Genomic DNA, 22,304 nt, shown 5'->3' on the forward strand with positions numbered 1-22,304 from the left:
AGTAATTTAGGTATGGATTATTAGAATGCTGCTAAAATGGTAATGTGCGACTTGCAAAGAACAAAAGACTATATGCTCACATATTGGAGGTTAGAATATCTAGAGATTATTAGGTTCTTAGACTTCGATTTTGTTAGTTGTCTCGATAGTAGGAGATCCACTTGAAGTTATGTTTTCATTTTGGCTAGATGAACTATGTCACGGAAAAGAGTCAAACAAACAATTAATTTCTTCTATCATGGAAGTAGAGTTTATTGCTTGTCATATGACATCGAATCAAGCAATATGGCTATGGAGTTTTATCACAGGACTTCAAGTCATGCATAGTATTAAAAATCCACTAAAAGTTTATTGTGATAATAAGGCCGCTAAATTATATTCTAAGAATGACAGGAGTTTGTTAAAAATTAACATAAAATTTCTTGTCATTAAAGAAAGAGTTTATAATCATCATGTGTCAATTGAGTACATTGGTACAAATCTTATAGATGCAAATCTGCTTACTAGGGGCTTACCACCTAAAGTGTTTAAGGAGCATGTAGCTCGTATGCAAGTGGTTAGTCCCAGTGACATATTTTACTAGTGAGAGTTTGTCTATTATGTAGTTGACTTATTTAACACTTACTCCAATCTTGCTTTGCATTTATTGATGATTCTAAAGCTGCATTTCTTTTAAAATGTGGTAATACATAAGATTTAAAAAGATGATACATGGACTAGCTTGAAATAGGCATGATAAAGGATCGCATTACACGAAATTTTCATGCTATGCATCTATACTTGATCTATATTGTTAGTGATATTGGTGTTGGTGACTATAGATATATTGGTGTTGGTGACTATGTATGGATCCTATCACAATAAATGTGAAAATGAACTAAATTGTTTTGAAATGATATCCATAAATTTTGGCAATTACAGTTTGAGCTCATAAAATTTACAATGTTTGATTTTTTTTCAAAAATATATGTGGTCAAAGTGGGAGATTATTAAAATTATTTAAATTAATGGACCTACATAGATTATAAATCATGCATTGTACAATTGCGGTTTGGATAATGTCCATAAGGTCCAATAATGTGTTAATAAAGTGACATAATTGGGCTATTGATACATCTATAGAAGCTCATGATTTTGGTTAGATCATGAGCATTAAAGTGGTATGAGCCCAATTCATGTGTCGGGATTTATTAAAGTCCATGTAATTCTATTATTTTATGATAACCAGAATTGAAATTCATGTATTATATATATGTTACAATTCTCACTCCAAATTCATCTTCTTGATTCTACACATCCTATTGTTGTGAGTTTTTTAGGAGAGTGAATCTTAGCCGTAAAAGATCATACCGCTGCACTCTTCTTGACTCTATATATACTCTCTCTTTACTAGATTTCTATACAGATTTGATGAGTAATCATGATGATTTCAGATTTTATATAGATCTAACAATGATGTAAAATAATGATCTCTTTCCATGAGATGGGAAGATCTTCCAGGTTCTCAGTAAATAAAATATCTTTTAATGACCTAGGGATAGGAAATCCTCCAACTTCTCAATGAATGTAAAATTTTTCAAGAAATTTTTGTATGGCATTTGAAACTATGCATTGTATTTGTAAAAAGGGGAGAGGGCGTAGTGATGTGATGTCATTGAAATTAGATATGAGTAAAACTTATGATCCGGTGGAATGAAGTTTTCTTGAAAACATTAAGTTGAAACTTGGTTTTGATCAGAGATGAGTGACTCTTGTATTATATTGCATTAATCCAGTCTCTTATAAGGTGCTTATTAATGGGGTGCCTATTTCTTTATTTGATGCTTAACGAGGTCTACGACAAGGAGGCCCATTATCACCTTACTTGTTTGTTCTATATTCTAATGGGTTGTTTTCTCTTCTTCAAGTTGCTGAGTAAAGAAAACTAGTAAAGGGTGTGAAAGCTTATCCTAGAGCTTCTGGCATTACCAATTTATTTTTGCAAATAACAATCTATTATTTTGCCAAGCTACTTGGTCTCAAAATGGAAATTCGAAACATATGTTACAAGTGTATGGGTTGGCTTTAGGACATCAAAATAACAGGATAAATCTGAACTTCTGATTAGCCCAAACACAGGACTAGAGGAAGTTGATACAATATGGCCTTTTGGGAGGCATATTCTCTCAACTTAATGATCGATATTTGGGACTTCCATCTATGGTCGGACATTCTAAAAGTAATATTTTTAATGAGTTAAAATATAGGATTTGGCAAAAGTTGCAAAGTTGGAATGAAAAGTTGCTTTCACAAGCCAGTAAAGAAGCATTGATCAAAACGATTGTGCAAGCATTACCAACCTATACTATGATTTTTTTTTTTTTTGTTACCCAAATCATTTTGTAGGAAGTTAGAAGGATTTCTTGCAAAATTCTAGTGGGTAAAACGCTAGTCTGAACAAAAGATACATTAGATTAGTTGGTCAAGATTGTTTTCTCCAAAGATGACAGGGATACGAGTTTTAAGAATCTTGATCTTTTTAACTTTGTTTTGCAAGCAAAACTAGGTTGACAGTTGATTCAAAGTCATAATAGCTTGATGTCTTGAGTTTATAAAGTGAAGTATTGTTCTACTTCAGTTTTTTTACAATCAAAATTTGGGTAGGAAACCCTCTTATTTATGGCGATGTATTTGTGTTGCTAAACATTTTTTATAGAATGGGTGTATTTGGAGGATAGGGAACAAAAATAGAGTCAGGATAAATCAGGATAATTGCGTTCTAATCTTTTGGTTACCTTTGATACTCCCATCTAACTATATTGTTCAAGATGATTTGATGGTTAAGTTGCTTATGCATGAGAACCATGACTATTAGGATGTAGATTTGATACAATCGGTTTTTCCTCCTTTTGTTGCTAATGATATCTTACAACTTCCTTTATTTTCAAGGGAGTATGAAGATAAATTTGTGTGGAATGGCACTAAGAATGATTTGTATTAAGTTAAGTTTGGATATCATTTAGCATTGACATTGTTTGACTCTACAATTGGATCTAAAAGTTCTCATTCTCATGGTCCTTCAATCCTTTAGCGTCAGTTTTGAAATCTGAATCTTATGAATAAAGTTAAAAATTCTAGTTGGCGTACTTGTAAGAATAGCCTCCTTACAAAATTGAATTTGTTGAAATTGGGTATTCTTTCTAATGAAGGTTGTCCTCTTTGTCAATTGGCTATAGAAGACACATGTCATGCTTTTTTGGGCTATCTTGATATAAAAAACATGTGCTAGTTGTACGTTGTCCTTCAATTTTACCTTTGTTAGAGGTTTTTGGTCATTTTGCTAATTTGATTTGAGATTTGATGCAATTTGATTTAATTTTAATTCCTATTTTCAATACTATTTCGTGGAATGTATGGTAGTATAGGAATTTGAAGTTATTTCAGAATTCTAATTATGTGCTTCAAGATATTGTTGATAATTGCTTAGCATATGCTGAGGGTTATACTACTATTAAAATGCACCAACTAGGGGTGAACATAAATCGATGAAACATGTCATCACCGACAGGAACTGACTAGCCGAGTTATGAACCGGCTGGAACCAATCGAGAATCAGTCAACAGAGGGTGGAAATTTGAAGAAACTGACATTCAATAGTTCGATCTCGATTTGAAGCTGGACCGGATCGCTGAACCTGCTGATCATATAAATCTATTTTTTTTTTTAATATGCCTTACTCAAAATGATTTTGTTCCACTTAAATTTAAGTGGAACAACGTCGTTTTATGCCTATAGGATACAAAACATACCTGAAACGATGTTGTTTGGTATTAAACCAAACAACATCATTTTATGCAAAGCGTATGAATTATGTGAAACGACGCCGTTTGATTTTAAACCAAACAGTATCCTTTCGAGATGAGACCATCTTCTACTCCTACCTTTTCCCAGCATAAGTTTCTCTCATTCTCTCTCTCATTTGCAACACTCTCTCAGGCGAAGCTCGCTATTAGGGAAACCAAAAACTGACTAAGAACCGCTGGAGTTGATACAACCTGTTTTCCTTCTTCCTATCAACCGGTTACAATCAATTGCTCCTTCCTATTTTCAGGCATCGTTCGGTATCAGTTTTGCCCAAAAACCGTACTGAAGACGTCGATTTTAGCCCCTGGCACCAGCTGATTGTATATAAAGAACTTGTGCTCTCTTGGAAACCTCTTTAAGGTACAATAAACCTTAATTTTGATGGTGCATTACTTTGTTCTTCTAACTCTATAGGTGTTGGAGTTATTATACGGGATAATAAAGGTGATGTTTTATTTACTTTGAGTCAGAAAGAAGTTAGGTTGTTTGAAGTGGATGACATTGAGGCTCTCACTGCTTTGATGGGACTTCAGATGATCTTAAATTTAGGTTTTTCTAACTTGCTATTGGAAGGAGATTCTTTGTTTGTGATTGAAGCTATTGGCTCTAAGGAACCTAATTATTTAAGGCAAGGGAATATAATCTCTGAAATTCAAAGTCTTCTTTGTTACTTTATGAAGTATGATGTATTTTATGAAGATAGGCAAGGAAATTAAGCAGCTCACTTACTTGTGAGGTACACTCATTTTGTGAATGATACCATTTACTTGTGGTATCAATTGCTCATATTTTATTCAATCTAGAGTCTTATTAGATACTAATTTACAATTATTGGATGTTATTTTTGTCATTGATTCTGTTCTTACGAATGCTAATGTTTTTTTCTAAATATTATATATAATCGGTCATAATTTTATATTCACGTACGGTTCATTTAATAGAATAATCCAACTAAATTCGAGTTTACCGAACTAATTTCAAGCAGATTATCAAGTAGATTTATTTATTTACCATCCTAAACATAGTTACTACAATGTATTTTAAATAATAATTTGTATTTGAGTGTTGATAACCCTTAAAATGCAACTCAACGCCTTTTGTGATCGTTTTTAGGAGTTCAAAAAATAAACTAAAGATCATAATTCCCCTTTCAAAATGTTCGTAAGAAAATAATAAAAAGAGAGATATATATGCTTTAAGAAGTAAAATCTAACAGTCTCTCTCTAAGGAGAGTTCTAGTTCTCGTTGGGAAGAGTCCAAAGTAAAGCACGATGGAAGATATAGAAGATCGGTGGAGTAACCTGAGGCTTACGGAGGAAGAATAAGAAGTCATTGAGTTCCCTCAGGGATGTGAAGATGAAATACATCGCAAGGGAGAGAGAAGTCTTATTGGAAAGATATGCTCAGACCGTGCGGTGGGAAAGGAAGTTATAGCAAGTGCAATAGGGAAAATTTGGAGAATAAGCAAACGTGCTGTGTTCCAAGAGGTTGGGAAAAATGTCTTCGTTATTACATTCGCCAACCACGCTGATAGACAGAGGATTCTGGTCGGAAAACCGTGGCTCTTTGCAAACATATTATTTTTGATTATGCCTTACGATGGGAACTTACAACCAGGGAAGATGCATGCAGACAAAGAAGTGTTCTGGTTACAAATACATAACTTGCCATTAGGATTCATGATGGAAGATTGGGGAAGGCGTATAGGAGAATCGGTAGGGAATGTATTAGATGTAGATGCAGATGAGGATGGAGTAGGATGGAAAAAATGCCTAAGGGTGAAGGTCGAAATGAATCTACAAAAACCCGTAGCCAGGGGGAGAACTATAATGGCGAATGGAAAAAAGGTGTGGCTTAATTTCAAGTACGAAAAGCTTCCTAAAATTTGCCTCAGCTGCGGGTGGATATTACACAGTGAAAGTGGCTGCGTGAAGGAAGGGGGAGGCAACCAAGATTCCATCTCCCAGTTTGGTTCGTGGCTACGAGCAAAGGATAGTTACAGACGACGCCCAACTTTTATTCCCTCAAATGGTAACTCAAACGGAAGGGAGGATGGACGGTAGGATCTTACTAAGGAAGCTGGACGTGGTGAAACAGAGGGGTCTATCAGACGTACTGCAAGCAGGAGACAAACAGAGGACCTTGGCCAGAAGCAAAACACAGAGGGAGTCGTTGGTAGTGAGAACTATGGCCCCATAGGAAGGATGGCGTCTGCGGATGTACGGCAAAGGAATTTGGCGGGAAATGGAGGCAAACTTGTTGTAGGGGTCAAGGATGATGGGACATGGTATGGGGCAACTCAAAGAGTAGGTGAGAACCTACACAGTGTAGGAAGCATGCAGGAGGATGAAGTACAAGCTGGGCAGGAAACACTTGAAAGAACAAGGGCCTTGACCGTAACAGGTTTGATGGAAGAGGCCTTGGACAAGCCCAATAGAAACAACAGGCCCATTAACCAATCACATGTAAGGATATATGGCGAAGGGAAGAGGCCTGCGTGGGATTCAACTGGTTTCAACAGCCAGCTTATTCTAAGTGATCAAGCGGAAGGAGTCATAAGTCCAAACCAAGGGAATCGTAGATGGAAACGTCAAGCAAGAGGACAAGGGTCAACTTCAGTGGGAGGAGGATTGCGACCGGGAATTAAGAGGCTAGCAGAGACTAAGGAGGAGATCCATACTGCACCATTAAAAAAGAGAAGAGGTAAGAATCCTGGTCTTGGAAGCAATGGTATTATCACTTTTGAATCGATGGAGGCTGGTGACCAGCCCCACCGAATGCCATGAAAATACTAAACTGGAACTGTCGGGGGCTTGGGAACCCCCGAACAGTTCGTAGCCTTTGTTTTCAAATAAAGGAAAAAGCTCCCGACTTGGTTTTCCTAATGGAAACCAAACTGTCTCAAGCTAGAGCCACTAAGGTGGCTAGGAAGGCTCGGTATGAATGTTTTATAGCAGTAGGTACAGTAGGAAGGAGTGGTGGGCTGATGCTTATGTGGAAACAAGAAATGTAGGTGGAGTTAGTTAATTATTCCCAAAGACACATTAACGTGTTTGTGGGGAGTGAAGAGGACAACTTAAACTGGCTATTGACATGTTTTTATGGGCACCCTGAAACAAATAGAAGGAAGGAAGCATGGCAACTGTTGCAGTTCTTTAATCCTAGGAATATGGGGTGGGGAGTAATAGGTGACTTTAATGAGATTTTGTCCCATGATGAAAAAGTAGGAGGAAGGGTTAGAGCAGAAAATCAGATTAGGTTATTCAGAGAGGTGGTTGAGAATTGTAGTTTGTTTGATCTAGGGTGGAGGGGGGCCAAGTACACATGGTGTAACAGACATGAGAGTGAAACCTTCACTAAGAAGAGATTAGATCGAGGTATGGTAAACAAAAGATGGATGGAAATTTTTCCAAATGCTAAAATCAGTACAATGGTGGCATTATGTTCAGATCATAGACCAATTCTACTTGAGGGTACTAGTGGAAGGGGGCAGTGGACTAATTTTCATTATCATTTTAAATATGAGATGAATTGGACTAAAGAGGATGGTTGCAAAGACACAGTAGCTAAGGTTTGGCAAAGAGAAGTTCATCATCAAGGCAAACCAGCAGGCTGCAAAAAAAAACTAGAGATGTGCAGCAGGAAGCTTCAAAAGTGGAGCAGGGACCTGAGAAGGAACAGGTTAGCAGCTATAAAACAGAAAACAGATGAAATCAAACAGTTGCAAGAGGAAGAGAGAGCGGATAATGTGAATGACCTCAAGAGACTACAATCCGAGATTGGCTTTTTGCTAGATCAGGAAGATTTAAGGTGGAAACAAAGAGCCAAAGTCCATTGGCTGACACAAGGGGATAGAAACATTAAGTTCTATCATGCATGTGTCAACCAAAGGAGGAAAAAGAACTCTATAAAACAGATCGAGAATGGAGAGGGGGGAGTGATGAGTTTAAAGGAGGTGGCAACCGGGTTCAGGCTTCACTTCAAACAGGTGTACCAATCTGCTAACCCATCTGAAAGGGCCATACAACAGTGCCTGAATGGTGTAAGACACAAGATCTCTCGGCACAAGAGGGAGCAAATGGATAGAGAGTTTACATCAGAAGAGGTTGTGACTGCACTTAAACAAATGTCTCCATTCAAATCACCAGGACCAGATGGGTTCAGTGCAAGATTTTTCCAAGATCATTGGGATGTAGTGGGCTTTAATATGGTGCAGGCAGTACTAGACTTCTTCAGAACTGGTGAGATGCCAACAGGGCTGAATCATACTCTCATAGCTCTAATTCCCAAGACAAGTGCCCCTAGATCAGTAAATGAATACAGGCCTATTAGTTTGTGCAATGTGTGGTACAAATTAATTTTGAAAGTTTTGGCAAACAGGTTGAAACCTGTGCTGCAAGATGTCATATCTTGGAACCAGAGTGCATTTCTACCAGGTAGACTAATCACTGACAACATAATGATTGCTTACGAGCTCCTGCATACTATGCAACCTAGGCAAAAAGGAAGAGAAGGCAGCATGGCCATCAAGTTGGACATGTCAAAGGCATATGATAGAGTGGAGTGAGGTTTTCTGCAAACAATGCTATCTAAGATAGGTTTCAGTGACAAGTGGAGGAAGCTGATTATGATATGTGTAAAATCTGTTTCCTATTCAGTAGTAGTGAATGGGACCCCTGGATATATCTTTTGGCCTACAAGAGGAATAAGGCAAGAGGACCCTCTTTCCCCTTACCTTTTCCTGCTATGTGCAGAAGGACTGAGTACCATTTTGAAGGATGCTGAAGTAAGAGGCCTCATTAAAGGAGTAGCTGTCACAAGGGGGCAAAATAATCAACCACCTTTTGTTTGCTGATGATTGTGTGATGTTTTGTAGATCCAAGATAAAGGAATGGACAGTTTTAGTCCACTTGCTAAAAGTCTATGAGGAAGCATCTGGACAGAGCTTGAACAGACATAAAACTTCCATTCTATTCAACTCAAACACTAGGACTGAGGCAAAAGAGTGCATTGTCCAACATGCTGAAGGTATAGTGTGTGATAATTACAACAAGTATCTAGGATTGCCCACCATGGTAGGAAAATCCAAATATAACACATTCAGAAGCCTAAAAGAAAAGATATGGAAAAAGATTAATAGCTGGAAGAATTCTTTTCTATCTTTTGCACGAAAGGAAGTCATGATCAAAAGTGTCTTGCAAGCCATATCAGCATACACAATGAGTGTATTCAAGATGCCAAGTATGCTTCTCAAAGAGATTGAATCTATGATTGCCAAATTCTGGTGGAACCACATAAAGGAAGGTAGGGGCATTCATTGGAAGAGTTGGAACAAACTTGGAGCAGCAAAGGGCAAGGGGGGGCTAGGATTTCGAGACCTTAATTGCTTCAATAGAGCTCTCTTAGCCAAGCAAGGGGGGAGAATTTTACAAGAACCTACTTCATTGGTGGCTCAAGTATTTAAAGAAAAATATTTCAAGTCAGGCAACCTAATGGAGGCACAAGTAGGCTACTGTCCATCTCAAATATGGAGGAGCTTAATGTCAGTAATGGATCTGGTAAAGACAAGGCTAGTGTGGAGAGTTGGCAACGGAAGGAGCATTAGAGTGTGGAAAGACAAGTGGGTGCCTATACCTTCGACATTTCAGATTCAATCACCAAACAAGATACTGGACTGTAATGCAACTGTTAGTAAGCTTATTGATGGTAAAAACAAAACCTGGAAACAAGAACTGGTGCAAGCAATCTTTAGTCAAGAGGAAGCCAAGCGTATATGTAGTATTCCTATTAGTGTAAAAGGGATGGATGACAAAGTAATCTGGGGACTGTCAGAGAAAGGGATATTTACAGTAAAGAGTGCTTATTATGTAGATTTGGAGATCAAGAATCAAAAGATAGGGGAAACATCCAGTGGAGATCAAAATGAAAGGATGTGGGGGAGGCTGTGGAGATTAACAAACTCTGGAAAGGTAAAACTATTTCTGTGGAAAGCTCTCAATGGAATACTACCCACAAGTAGCATTCTCTTCAAGAGAAGGGTTATTGATAACTCAACATGTCTTGTGTGCAACAGAGAAGAAGAAACAGACATACATGTGCTTTGGGATTGCCCTACTGCAGTGGATGTATGGGGTGAGGATTGCAGTCCAGTTAGAAAGTGGGGAAGAAACTATGCTAATTTCACAACACTGTGGTCTAAGTTTTAGTCCAAGTTAGAGGAAGGAAAGCTCCACATAGTAGCTGAGGTGCTGCACGGCTTGTGGAGGAGAAGAAATGACATGGTCTTTGAAGGAAAATTCAAGGGGCCTTGTGTGTTGATCCAGCAGGCAGTGCAAGATGCAGAGGCAGTCACATTGGCTCAAGAAAAGCCAAGAGATAATCAAACAAGTCCAACAGAGGTGATAAGAACCGTGTGGAAACCCCCAAGCCATGACTATCTGAAGGTGAACGTGGATGCAGCCGTGGATTCCAAGAGAGGAAAGGTGGGAATTGGTGTTGTAGTGAGGGACTTCAGAGGAGAGGTGCATGTGGTAGTTGTTGCTCCTAGACAGGTAACTAAGAGTGCCTGTGCAGTTAAGAGTCTGGCTATGCTTCGTGCAACTCTTTTGTGTAGTGAATTAGAACTCAGTCAGGTGCAGTTGGATGGTGATGCAAAAATGGTAGTGGAAGCAATCAACTCCAGATCATACAACTCCTCATGAGATGGACAGGTGATAGAGGACATCAAGGCTATGGTGCACGCCCAATCAGGGTGGTCTGTGACTTTTGCGAGGAGAGAGGGCAACAGTGCAGCACATGCAGTAGCCAAGTTAGCTCTCTCCTTAAGTACCGAGTGTGTGTGGATGGAGGATGTACCATGTGAGGTCCTTCCAGCTGTTATATCGGACTTGCCTAGCTATGTATTCTCAGTTTAATTAATCAAATCTCCAATTCAAAAAAAAAAAAAAAAAAGTAAAACCTAAAATTAAAATTATCGGTGACGACTGTCGTCTTAAGGTTACTGAGTTTCACGTTACGCTGACAAACCCACTGTCGTTTCGTGACTAGAAAATAGAGGGAGCAGGGATTCGGGAATGGCAAAAGAGTCGTAAGCGAGGGCACCAGATAACATCGACTGGGACACGGTGTTTCATCTCTCTCTCTCTCTCTCTCTCTCTGGTCGCGCGCTCTCCTCCTCGCTCTCACTTCCTCTCCCGATTTTTTACCTACTTGTCGAAGAAGTTTGAACAACCACCAAACTGCCTTAAATGGAAGTAAAGGTAACATTGTCTCCAGAGCAAATTAGCCTCTTCTGTAGATTCTTTCTTTGTTTCTTTCTGTTTGACTCTCATCACCTATATAATTTTGTCGTCTCTTTTCTTAATTGGAGACTAGATTATTCCCGCTTCTTTTGAGCTTCTCTTCTGACCTTTTTATCTGGATTTGTCCATTTATTTACATCTTTCGTGTAAAGAAAAAGAAAAAAACGGTATTTTGCCTGTTGCCCGTGAATTCTTCATCTGGGTGTTCCAAATTATGTTTCTTTCTTTGTGGTGCTTTTGGTAATTTGTAATCATGGTGCAGTTTATTCGGGTTTATTTGTAATTCTGTTTGAATTATGCTGCAGTCGGCGTTTTTTTTTTAATGTTTACCAATATGTGAAGCTTCAGAATTTATGAATGGAACGGTGAATTTATGTAGAACAGTGTATGTAGAAAAACGTTTAGTTGCCTCCTTTTTTTTTTTTCTTTGCTAAATATGCTGCTCTGAATGTACCCCATTGTAAACATTTGTTTTCTGTCAAATTACTTTTTTTAATCAATATTGCCATGTAATAACCTTTGAAGTATTTGGGTAGGCAATGGAAGTGAAGAAAATTATAGCAATATGCCAATCTGGTGGGGAGTTTGTGACCAACAAAGACGGGTCTTTGTCGTACTCCGGGGGTGAGGCCTTTGCTATAGACATTGATCAGCACACTCAGTTGAATGATTTCAAGTTGGAAATAGCAGAAATGTTTGATTTTAGTGTTGATAATATGATTATCAAGTATTTCCTTCCTGGTAATAAGAAGACCCTCATCACAATTTCCAAAGACAAGGATTTGCAGCGCATGGTGAATTTTCTGGGTGATTCTGTCACTGTTGACGTGTTTATCATGCCAGAGGAGGCTGCAGCCCGAAATGTATCCAATATGCCTGCTAGTAGGTAGTTATTACTGTTTTTGAATATATTCCCCTGGATCCATGGCTTCTGCAATCACACCATGGTATGGAGTTAGAGGGTGGGCGTTTTCCATTTCAAAAGGGAAAAATTCCCTTGTTTCTTTAATCAAAATTGATAATTCCTCTCTGTACTGTGGTGTGAATTGTTGTGGTTGTAAAAAACCATAATGAGTATTTAGGAAAAATAACTTTGAATCATAAATGTTCGTAGTTTAACAATCTTTTGGCATACTTGATCGTGCAGGTCGAGCAGGACGACTGTGTCGGAAACAGTGCTTCCTGTAGTTGCCCCTCTTAATATTCAAGATGATGCAGCTAATGGCAATAATTGTATGGATATCGACATAGTCAGTGGAACCCCTATAAGCTACCTTGCTGGTTCAGATGATGACAAGCATCGTAAAGCTGCACAACAGTGGGAAAACACCATCACTGGTGTTGACCAAAGATTTAACAGTTTCAGTGAATTCCGAGAAGCTCTGCATAAATACTCAATTGCACATGAGTTTGCTTATAGATATAAGAAAAATGACAGCCATCGCGTCACTGTCAAATGCAAATCCCAAGGTTGTCCTTGGCGAATATATGCATCAAGGTTGTCTACGACCCAGTTGATTTGTATCAAGAAAATGAACACACAACATACATGTGAAGGAGCTGCTGTAAAAGCTGGGTATCGCGCAACTAGGGGTTGGGTGGGAAGTATCATAAAGGAGAAGTTGAAAGTTGCCCCAAACTACAAGCCAAAGGATATTGCAGATGACATCAAACGAGAGTATGGGATTCAATTAAATTATTCTCAGGCATGGCGTGCAAAAGAGATTGCAAGGGAGCAGCTTCAAGGTTCTTATAAAGAGGCATATAATCTGTTGCCCTTTTTCTGTGAGAAGATAAAGGAAACTAACCCGGGGAGTGTCGCCACATTTACCACTAAGGATGACTCAAGCTTCCATCGTCTCTTTGTATCATTCCATGCCTCAATGTCTGGTTTTCAGCAAGGATGTCGCCCTCTCCTTTTCCTTGATAGCACTTCACTAAATTCGAAATACCAAGGGGTTCTATTATCTGCAACAGCTGTTGATGGCGATGATGGTATCTTTCCAATAGCCTTCGCTGTTGTTGACGCAGAGACTAAGGAAAACTGGCATTGGTTTGTAATGGAACTTAAATCTGCAGTGTCAACGTCTCAGCAGATTACATTTGTTGCTGATTTTCAGAATGGTTTAAAGGAGTCATTGGCTGAGATATTTGATAAATGCTACCACAGCTATTGCTTACGTCATCTTGCTGAGAAACTTAATAAGGACTTGAAGGGGCAATTTTCTCATGAGGCAAGGCGATTTATGATTAATGATTTATATGCAGCTGCTTATGCACCCAAACTTGATGGTTTTAATCGTAGTGTTGAGAACATTAAAGGGATTTCTCCTGAAGCTTACAATTGGGTCATACAAAGTGAGCCGGAGCACTGGGCAAATGCATTTTTTGGGGGAGCAAGGTATAACCTAATGACATCAAACTTTGGACAACAATTCTACAGTTGGGTATCGGAAGCGCATGAGTTGCCAATAACACAGATGATTGATGCATTGCGAGGTAAGATGATGGAATCTATCTATATGCGTAGGGTAGATTCCAGTCAAAGGACAACAAAGTTAACACCATCTAAAGAAGAAAGGCTACAAAAGGAAACTTCATTAGCTCAATCACTTCAAGTGTTACACTCACATGGTAACACAGTTGAGGTTCGCGGAGAATCTGTTGATGTAGTTGATATTGATCATTGGAATTGTAGCTGCAAGGAATGGCAATTAACTGGTTTGCCTTGCTGCCATGCTATTGCTGTCTTTGACTGCATTGGTAGGAGCCCATATGATTATTGTTCCAGATACTTCACAGTCGAAAATTACCGTTTAACATATGCGGAGTCCATTCACCCAGTTCCAAATGTAGACAGACCAATCGAGGGTGAATCAGTTGATGCAATAGTTACTGTAACCCCTCCACCTACAAAACGACCACCAGGCCGACCAAAGATGAAGCAGGCTGAATCCATAGACATTATTAAACGCCAGCTCCAGTGTAGCAAGTGCAAGGGCCTAGGCCACAATAAGAAGACATGCAAAGATTCCTAGTAGAAATGTTAGGACATTGTTAATTAGGTAACACTCTTGCTTTCCTGCTGTATTTTTTTTTCAATTTTTTGTTGGCAGTTTGGTTTTGTGCTTTTGAGAATTTAGGATGGTTTAGAATCTTCTCATTGTAGCTCATGTCAATGCTGACCACAGTTTACTGCATATTTTGCATCGTAGTACTCAACTAGTTTTTGTTCTCTATCCTGTAAATTGTCTTGTTCTTTTTCCTGTAAATAATACTGATATTTGTGTGGTGTGCACTGTTAGTTCTAGGCGTATATGTGTAGTTTGTTGTGATATGTTTGTCCTTATAATAAAAAAAAGTTAGGTATGTATGTTGTTCATTTTTTTGATAATTAGGTATGTACGTTGTTCAATTTTTTTAATAATTAGGTGTGTACGTTGTTCATATCTGTGTCTTATGTGTATTGTGTGTATATGCCTGAGAGTGCATGTGCGTCTACAGGTGGACATACGGCTCATGCATGAGCATGAGATTTTGCATATTTCATGTTATTGTAGCCATCATTGTATTTGTGTCTAAATACAAAAAACTCCTATATATAGCAAGGTGTGTAAGGCATAAATGTTGCGCAAAGTAAGGCAATATGATCTGGGTTCTAATGACAGCTGAAATCAGATGGTTGGTTTGCTTGACCAGTAACCTTTTTTTTTTCTTTTTTTTTTTTTTCACTTTTCATGAGATAAAATCTGGTCCTGGTTTAAGGCTCACAGTTATATAGTCTGAGTTGCTCAAGTAGATTGGCAAAAGAATGGATCTACCTAAGAATAAGAAAAGGTAAATACATTAAAATACAATGAGCAAGGTGATCCTAATCGATTATGGTGTTTGGGCCGTTAATGATGTAAAACTTTGTGTCTTATTAACTTGATGTAAAACCACCTAGAGAGGTCGATAATGCACTTCCATTAAATGAGGACCACAATGGTTGATATGTGTAAGCATGATTAAGAGGCATTAATTGTTTGGTTAGGCAACATAACCTTTTGTAGTAGGTAATCTGGGTTAGGCATTTGATATGTTGAGTGACCAATAAAGAAAAAAAAAAGGCATTTGATATGTTGTCTTTCTCCCTCATGTTAGCATATTTACCTGTGAATCCAAGTGATCTGCCTCCATTATAGCATATTGCAAATTTGAGGAGTATGGTTGATTAGATTTAGTGTGCTAAAAATGTTCTTCTTCAACTGTGAGACCTGTTTCTATATTTTGATGGCATGGGGCAGAGCTTGGTATGCTCATCTGTTTTACTGGCCTGATGCATCAAACTCTACACCGTTTGCTCGAACTTTAAAAAACCTTGCACTTACCTTCTCTGATTTAGTTGCATTAGCTTTATAATGCCTCATTGCTTCACCGAGGGAAGCTTTTATAGGTATTATTTTAACTCAATGGCTGTATTTTTGGTTTGCAAGCAGATTCAGCATCAAAACGGCAGCATTTTAAAAAGAGACAGCAAAGACATGACGCTTGGTATCTTCTTTGTCCAATGTATGAACCTGTACTGAGTTTTTCCTTCTGATCAGCAAACCATGTTCTGGCCTGGGAAAATTAGATGCAATTTGAGCTAGTAATCAGGTTTATCTCTCTAATTTGCTTCTTGCTATTAGACAGTGAACAAACTCTCATTTCTTATCCTGAATATATAAATTCCACGTGCTACAGAGTAGAATCAGAAGTGATCCATGGTCATGATAGCATTTATTATTATCATAATCATCATCATTATTTTTTTTTTTATTATTCACGTAGGAGCTTTTCTTGCTGAAGAGATGACCTTGATGTTAATGTTGGTATCTTACTGGTGATTTTGTGGTGTCTGGGAGCGCTCTCACAACACACCTTACATCAGTTTCGGACAACAGCCATTTTCCCTACACCCAAACCTTTATATAGATCAGCATATGTTGTAGACACGTGAAGGCTTCATGGTGATTCTATTGACCTCTATATTTTTTACTTTTAACATCAGGGCAAGATGCTGTTTCCACCTGCAAATCAAATGGTGTTTTACACTTTGCATCCAAAACTACCAAAACGAACATATAACACGTTCAGACTGCTAAAAAATTGCAATGTGCACCATTTGTTCAGATTCATCCATCTTAAGGACCATAATTGGACAAGTTTGCTACTTGCTATTATCAGTGTTAGTAGTTAGAGGGTATGACGTGTCAGTTTTGATAGTTTTGTAAGGTATAAAACATCCTCTAGTATGTGGGTGGAAACTGTTTTTTCCTCACTATATTCTTATAAAATTGTACTGTTGTTACCTTCCATGTTCTACAGTAGACTTGTATGAGCAAAATTCTGATTTCTTTTGGCCAGAAATTAACTTGCAGATGGCTCTCCTTTTTGAAAACCTGTAAAGAGGATTGCGTCTACTGTTTCCACAGTTATAACCATCTCTTCCTTGATGATTATTATAGCCTTCTTTTTCTTTTTTCTTTTTTTTTTTTTTTTTTTTTTTTTTTTTTTTTTTTTTTTTTCCTAGATAGATTATTATAGCCTTCTTGATATACTTGACAGTACATATTTGTGAGCAGAAACGTATTGCAACATTCATTGGGCCAAACATGTAACTTGAAGAGCTCTCCCAGCTGAAATATGCAAATTGATTTTGCTCTTATTTTGGAGTTGTAACCATTACCTCCTTGATATATGTTATAAGTTATAACCTTCAACATTCTAGATATGTGATGGCTATGGTCGGTGAAATCTGCAACTGTTGCTGTGCGGGGCGTCGTTCCACTGTTTGAACCTTTTTTTTTCAGCTAGATTTCACGTTCGATTTATTTGTGATATTCCCGACATCGCTTTTTTACCCTTTTTTTTTTTCTTTTTTTTAAAAAAAAAAACTGTTGCTACTTGTTTCTAAGACATGGGCTTTGAAGAGAATTTCGAGGCATTATTTCAAAATGTTCTAGCAGATAAGACATGGACTTTCTCGAACTGTTGGAATTTCACTTTGTAAGTGAAAACGTGAGGTGGATTGAGAGTTTGCTCTTAAATCTGGTTGCAGCAAATTAACCTTAAAATGGGCATTCCCTCTTTGTATCCTTCTGTCTGAATTGATCCAACATCTTGAAAATACGTCATTTCCAGTCTATTAAGCCGATGGAGTTGTTGATGCTTTTAACAAAACAAAGCATTAGCGAAGGTGATTGTATGTTGTGTTGCATTTCCTCATATCGTTGTGATATTTCCTGTTTACTAGTCAATTTGAACTGTTGGGAGTGTAACGCTCTCTGAAGCTGGCAAGCACGTGCTAATATATTATTATTTTTTAAAAATTAAAATTAGAAATTCTCTTCTAGTCGTGGAGAAAATTGCATGCATTTCATCAAGTTTCAATGTCGAGTTTTTTTTATACATTTGAAAGATGGAGATTTCGAACTTCATACCTTCATTTTGAAGGTTGGAATTATGTCGATCAGATCATACGTGTTTGACAAGTGCCAATAAGGAGTTGGGGGTGCGCTGTCAATTTAGAAATTAGAAAGAATTATACTTTTCGTAATATCACGAGCCCAACACTACACTAGATTTTACCAATGGAATTAATCCACGAGAAGAAGCTAAGATATACCTCGTCGGTGCATGTTGTCGGTACCTCACATTCCAAGCGTTGCCACGTTGCCTGACTCGTGTCTTCGGCCAAGATAATCGTCCTCTTCCTTTAAATTCCCAACTTTGTACTTCGCTCTCATCCTTTAGTGATACGGCATAGATATTTCACTCCTGTCGGTTTTCACAGCAAACCTGGTTTCCTAGCTTTGACACTTCGTATCAGTACTCTCTGATTCCCATCTTCGCTTGTAGATTAGAGTACGTTAAAGGGGCAGTGAGTTTGTTTGATAATAATCCATTAGAATGGCTTCCAAGCTACCTCGTTGGCTATTTGTTATGGTGGTGGTGATTCTGTTGGTGCTAGAAATCTCCTTTGCGGGGGGCTCTGTGCACTCAACAAGTGATCAGGAAGGTCGGGACTATGAGGAAGCAAAAAGCAAGGCGAAACATGCGCAGGATAAAGTGGAAGAGACGGCGCAAGAGACCAGAGAAGCTTCGGAGTCGTGGGCCGAGTGGGCTAAGGAGAAAATTGGTTTGAAGCAAGATGAATCCAAGGAGACTGCTAAGAAGGCTTCTGATATGGCGTCTGACGCTGCAAAGAAGACCAGGGACAAGGTCGAGGAGGCGGCTTCTGGTTTGTCTAAACTCTCTCCCCGCCAAACGACTTCAATCGTAATTGACTTTAACTGTTTTAACTTTGAAAGGACAAACCAATGAGTTGCCATGAGAATGTTGTCATAAACATTTACTACTAATTGTGGCCAAATGGATGAGGTGGGTGTGTTTGCTATTTAGATATAAGGTTCATGGGTTAAAAGTTGCCTTAGTTGCGAACGATCCTACTTCCTAGGATAATCAGGACTTTCTTAGCATTAAAAGAGGTTGGATTATGGATTTATTAGTTGTTGTGTTTTGAACTGATGGGCATGCAGGAGCGGGTCAATACAGTGCAGATAAGGTTAGAGATGTAAAAGATGCGACAACAGAGAAGGTCAGGGACGCCAACAATGCTGCTACAGAGAAGGCCAGTGAGGCAGCAAACGCAGCAAAGGAGAAAGCTAGTAAAATAAAGAATGCAGCGACCGAGAAAGCCAGCGAAACAATAAATGAGGCAAAGGAAAGAGCAACACAAAAGGTAGGAGAGGCAAAGGAGAAGGCATCTCAGACGGCGAGGGAAGCAGCAGATAAAGGTTCTGAAGCAGAGGAAAGAGTATCACAAAAGCTAGAAGAGGCAAAGGAGAAGACATCTCGGGCGGCAAGGGAAACAGCAGAGAAAGCTTCGGAAGAAACACGTAGAGTAACCGAACAGGCGGAGGAGACAAAAGACAAGGCATCACAAAAGGCGGAGGAAGCGAAGGATGCAACGACAGGGATGCGGAGGAGTGCTGTGGAGGAAGCGAAGACAAAGACGCCCGAGGCGGAGGAGCACATAAGTTGCGCAAAGGAAAAAGCGAAGGAGGCTTCCGAAGCAGCAAAAAAGAAAGCAGCAGAAACCTTAGAGACAGCCAAGCAGAAGACGCATGAAATTAAAGACAATATAGCCGGTCGAGGCCGTGATGATGAACTCTGAGCTGATCCACGTAGCAGGATATATTATATATATACGGCGCGCGCAGATTTACGTTTGATCTTCTATTGCTGATCAAATTCTTCAGATTGTTATATATGAGTTTCTGAGGATGTAATTCGTGGTTGTGTTTCGTGTTATTTCTCTGTTTTTGTGTAATGCACGGTGAAATCTGAATTTTTATATGGGTTGCGTTCGAGCATTGTGTGCCAGAGCACATATTTTACTTGTAAGGACGGAGTCTACCTCTTAGTATTTCCTTTCTTTCATGCTATAGCCTATTATTAATCATCAGAACCATGCATGAATGCAGGAGAAGACAAACTATTAGAATTTAAGGATCGTTAGGATTCTTATCTAGACTTGAATATATATATATTCTGATCTGTGCCATTCATTCGCACAACACAGCCACGATACAAGAACGGATGCTTTACATTAGTCAATATAAAAGAATTTCTACATCTCACTTCGAGGACTCTGGCTCGCCTTTGACGTTCACCCCTTCACTCTCTCAACTCTCTCAACTCTGAAACCCTAGTGCGTGCCTACAGGTTACTGTATGTTCTCTCTCTCTCTCAACTTGAACTCTCCATTTTTACCCATCTCTGTAGCTTTGTTCTTTCTTGAAAAACACTACGAAAATCCAACTTCTCCTAAAGCCTCAAAATCGACACGAACGGAAATAAGTTTTTTCAAAACTCTACTCTTCATTTAAACTGAATGGAAAAAGATAAATGATTGGAAAATTTAGATAAATTCTGAGGGCCGTTTTTGTTTCGGGGTCTAGATGGAGAGAGAACCTGGCAATGGATTGTAGTAGCCTAAAACTTCAAGATGCTTGCCATATGGTTTTGGATCGGTCTGATATGTCAAGTTTTGGGTTTTGTATAGAAATAATTTTTGTAGATAGATGGGTATTGCTTGAAATAAATATTGTCATATGGTTTCTTTGTTTCAGTGAAAAATAATTATGAGATGACCTTGAATGAGAATTCAGAGGTAGAAGAGACTGTGTAGATGACCTTGAATACCTCTTCCCATTATGTTAAACTTTTGGGAGAAGTTGTGTAGTTTAATACCTTCGAGTTTTCTCTTTCCATTGAGATTTTTGAACAAAAAAAATATCCCCAAAGAATGATTAGTCTGTTTGGTTATGAAGAATTTTGGAAATGGTACAGCCTACAAAAGGATCGAACAAATGCTAAGAATTCAAGTAATGTGTGAGGTTTCATTCTTCTAAGAACAGCACTTGTCATTTCTTCAATTTGTGTGGCTTTTCTTCTTCCGTTTTTTGGTAATTTCTTGGAACTTAGCTTTAAGTAAATACTTCAAAATTTTCAATTTCATCGTATATTGATATTGTTGTGCCTCCGGACTGTCCAAAAATCACACAAGATGATATTTAAGTGGTTCAGCAAATTGCCTACGTCCACTGGAGCCTCTTTTATAGAATTTGTACGAGATTTACAAAAACTCTACAAATTTCCATCTCTCTCTCACGTACCCTCTTTCTCTCTTCCTTCTCTTCACCCGCTTCCACTGCCATTGCCGCCCCCCAATTTCTGCACATTTAAGCTCTCTTATTTATAGGAGAGCAGGCCACTACGTTGCAACAATCTGCTGCAGAAATTATAGGGTGGGTGCCTAGTAAAACAAAGCATGGTGGGTGGCCTAACAAAACAAAACACCGAACGGTGCATGTGCAGCAGCTATACTTGCATTTACACTTGGGTTGACTCAACAATCACCCCCTCCACCCAAGTGTGCCACACCAGGGTGCTTGCAAATGATTCATTTTTTAAATGAATGCACCTCTTTCTTTGATATGAGAGACTTCTGCTATCAAATGCATCTGCAGGTACGTCTTTAAATGGATGTCCAAATGCCTCTCCAAATGCATCTTCAGATGCATCAGCATCGTCTACATCCACGGAGCTTGCAAGGAATTTTCTTCAGAGGATATTTACAAGTGCTTTACTGCACAATCTCAACTCTCTAGGATTCTTCTTTCACTCGAGTCCATGAGTCCGCACTTATGTACACCTTGAGCAAACTGAGCTTCGCTTGAGGCACAACCGAGTGAACAATCTACTTGGTGTCTTTACAGCTTTCAAACCAGGCTCCATAATCCTACAATCACACCAATCTCCAACTTGGAGACTGGTTCTTAACATGCTAGCCTCTATCTCTAGCATGATCCCTTATCATCTTTGCAATTTTACAGCTCATGTCTTCAAATTAGAAGACTAACTAAAGTGATGCATAACTTTAGTTCATCACGTACAGTGCTTTTAATCAACACATCTATTTAGGGCAACACATCTCCCACTGCACTGGAAATCAATGGTCTCGCATGAACCTTGACACATATAAGAGAACATGTAGCTAAGGTCTCCATCTCTGACCTGGGCGACTGACTCCACATCCTGCTGCTAACATATCCTATCTTCAGTCGATGTGTCCATCTTGTGTGCAGTCTCTGCTAACTTCGACTTGCATAATCTCCACTCTTGCAAGATTTTCTTCATACCGTAGTTCACTACCTTCATTCAGCAGGATATAGTTTAAGGTAGTAACCACCATGGAGGTCTGATCGTCTTGGCAGTCATGCAATCATCAACTTTAGGTGTAGATATCCTTGGAACATCTGACGTTTTGCTCCCTTCTCTCACACATTTGCTTCATGTCGTGGTCTAGGGAGATTTCTTCAGGTTTAGATGAGGAAAAGTAAAACTGAGTTCCTTTTACTTCCTCATCTAATTCACACGACCATTACCACGAGCCAAGACCAATGAATCATTCGTGACCTTCCATGTCTTTTTGAGAAAAAACTACTGAATGACTGTTGTCTTCAAACTGTCTTTAACAGCATTGTGCACTGCAAGAAATGCAACGCCATGTATTTCTTCAGTCACCATATTCATAGCATCATTCTCAATTTTCTCCTGATTTTAGCAGTC

At 38.7% G+C, this 22,304-nt stretch overlaps 2 protein-coding genes across 5 annotated transcripts; both read left to right on the forward strand.

Moving 5' to 3' along the window:
• Positions 1 to 10,918: 10,918 nt before the first annotated feature.
• Positions 10,919 to 16,895, forward strand: LOC122316819. Of its 4 annotated transcripts, XR_006244313.1 has the most exons (5): positions 10,919 to 11,102; positions 11,681 to 12,030; positions 12,292 to 14,209; positions 15,623 to 15,782; positions 15,957 to 16,895. XR_006244313.1 is itself a non-coding variant. In XM_043133624.1 (4 exons), exons 1-3 carry the CDS (start codon positions 11,091 to 11,093, stop codon positions 14,180 to 14,182), a joined length of 2,253 nt encoding a protein of 750 aa, XP_042989558.1. In that variant the 5' UTR covers positions 10,919 to 11,090; the 3' UTR covers positions 14,183 to 14,209; positions 15,623 to 15,882. The 4 variants fall into 4 exon arrangements, 3 of the variants coding, with proteins under 3 accessions (XP_042989558.1, XP_042989577.1, XP_042989569.1); XM_043133624.1 differs by lacking the exon at positions 15,957 to 16,895 and having other exon boundaries at positions 15,623 to 15,882; XM_043133643.1 differs by lacking the exons at positions 11,681 to 12,030; positions 15,957 to 16,895 and having other exon boundaries at positions 10,921 to 11,102; positions 15,623 to 15,882.
• Positions 16,896 to 17,902: 1,007 nt separating this feature from the next.
• On the forward strand, positions 17,903 to 19,574 carry LOC122316838 (late embryogenesis abundant protein D-29). Its single transcript, XM_043133656.1, has 2 exons — positions 17,903 to 18,408; positions 18,707 to 19,574. Exons 1-2 carry the CDS (start codon positions 18,078 to 18,080, stop codon positions 19,342 to 19,344), a joined length of 969 nt encoding a protein of 322 aa, XP_042989590.1. The 5' UTR covers positions 17,903 to 18,077; the 3' UTR covers positions 19,345 to 19,574.
• Positions 19,575 to 22,304: the final 2,730 nt, after the last annotated feature.

The sequence above is a fragment of the Carya illinoinensis genome, chromosome 1, assembly GCF_018687715.1.
Source record: "Carya illinoinensis cultivar Pawnee chromosome 1, C.illinoinensisPawnee_v1, whole genome shotgun sequence".
In the NCBI taxonomy this organism is placed as follows: Eukaryota; Viridiplantae; Streptophyta; class Magnoliopsida; order Fagales; family Juglandaceae; genus Carya; species Carya illinoinensis.

Coding starts and splice junctions, on each gene's coding strand:
- LOC122316819 (XM_043133624.1), top strand. Junction 12,031..12,291: donor TCCAATATGCCTGCTAGTAG/GTAGTTATTACT, acceptor TTGATCGTGCAG/GTCGAGCAGGACGACTGTGT.
- LOC122316838 (XM_043133656.1), top strand. CDS start 18,078: ATGGCTTCCAAGCTACCTCGTTGGCTATTTGTTATGGTGGTGGTGATT. Junction 18,409..18,706: donor GGTCGAGGAGGCGGCTTCTG/GTTTGTCTAAAC, acceptor ATGGGCATGCAG/GAGCGGGTCAATACAGTGCA.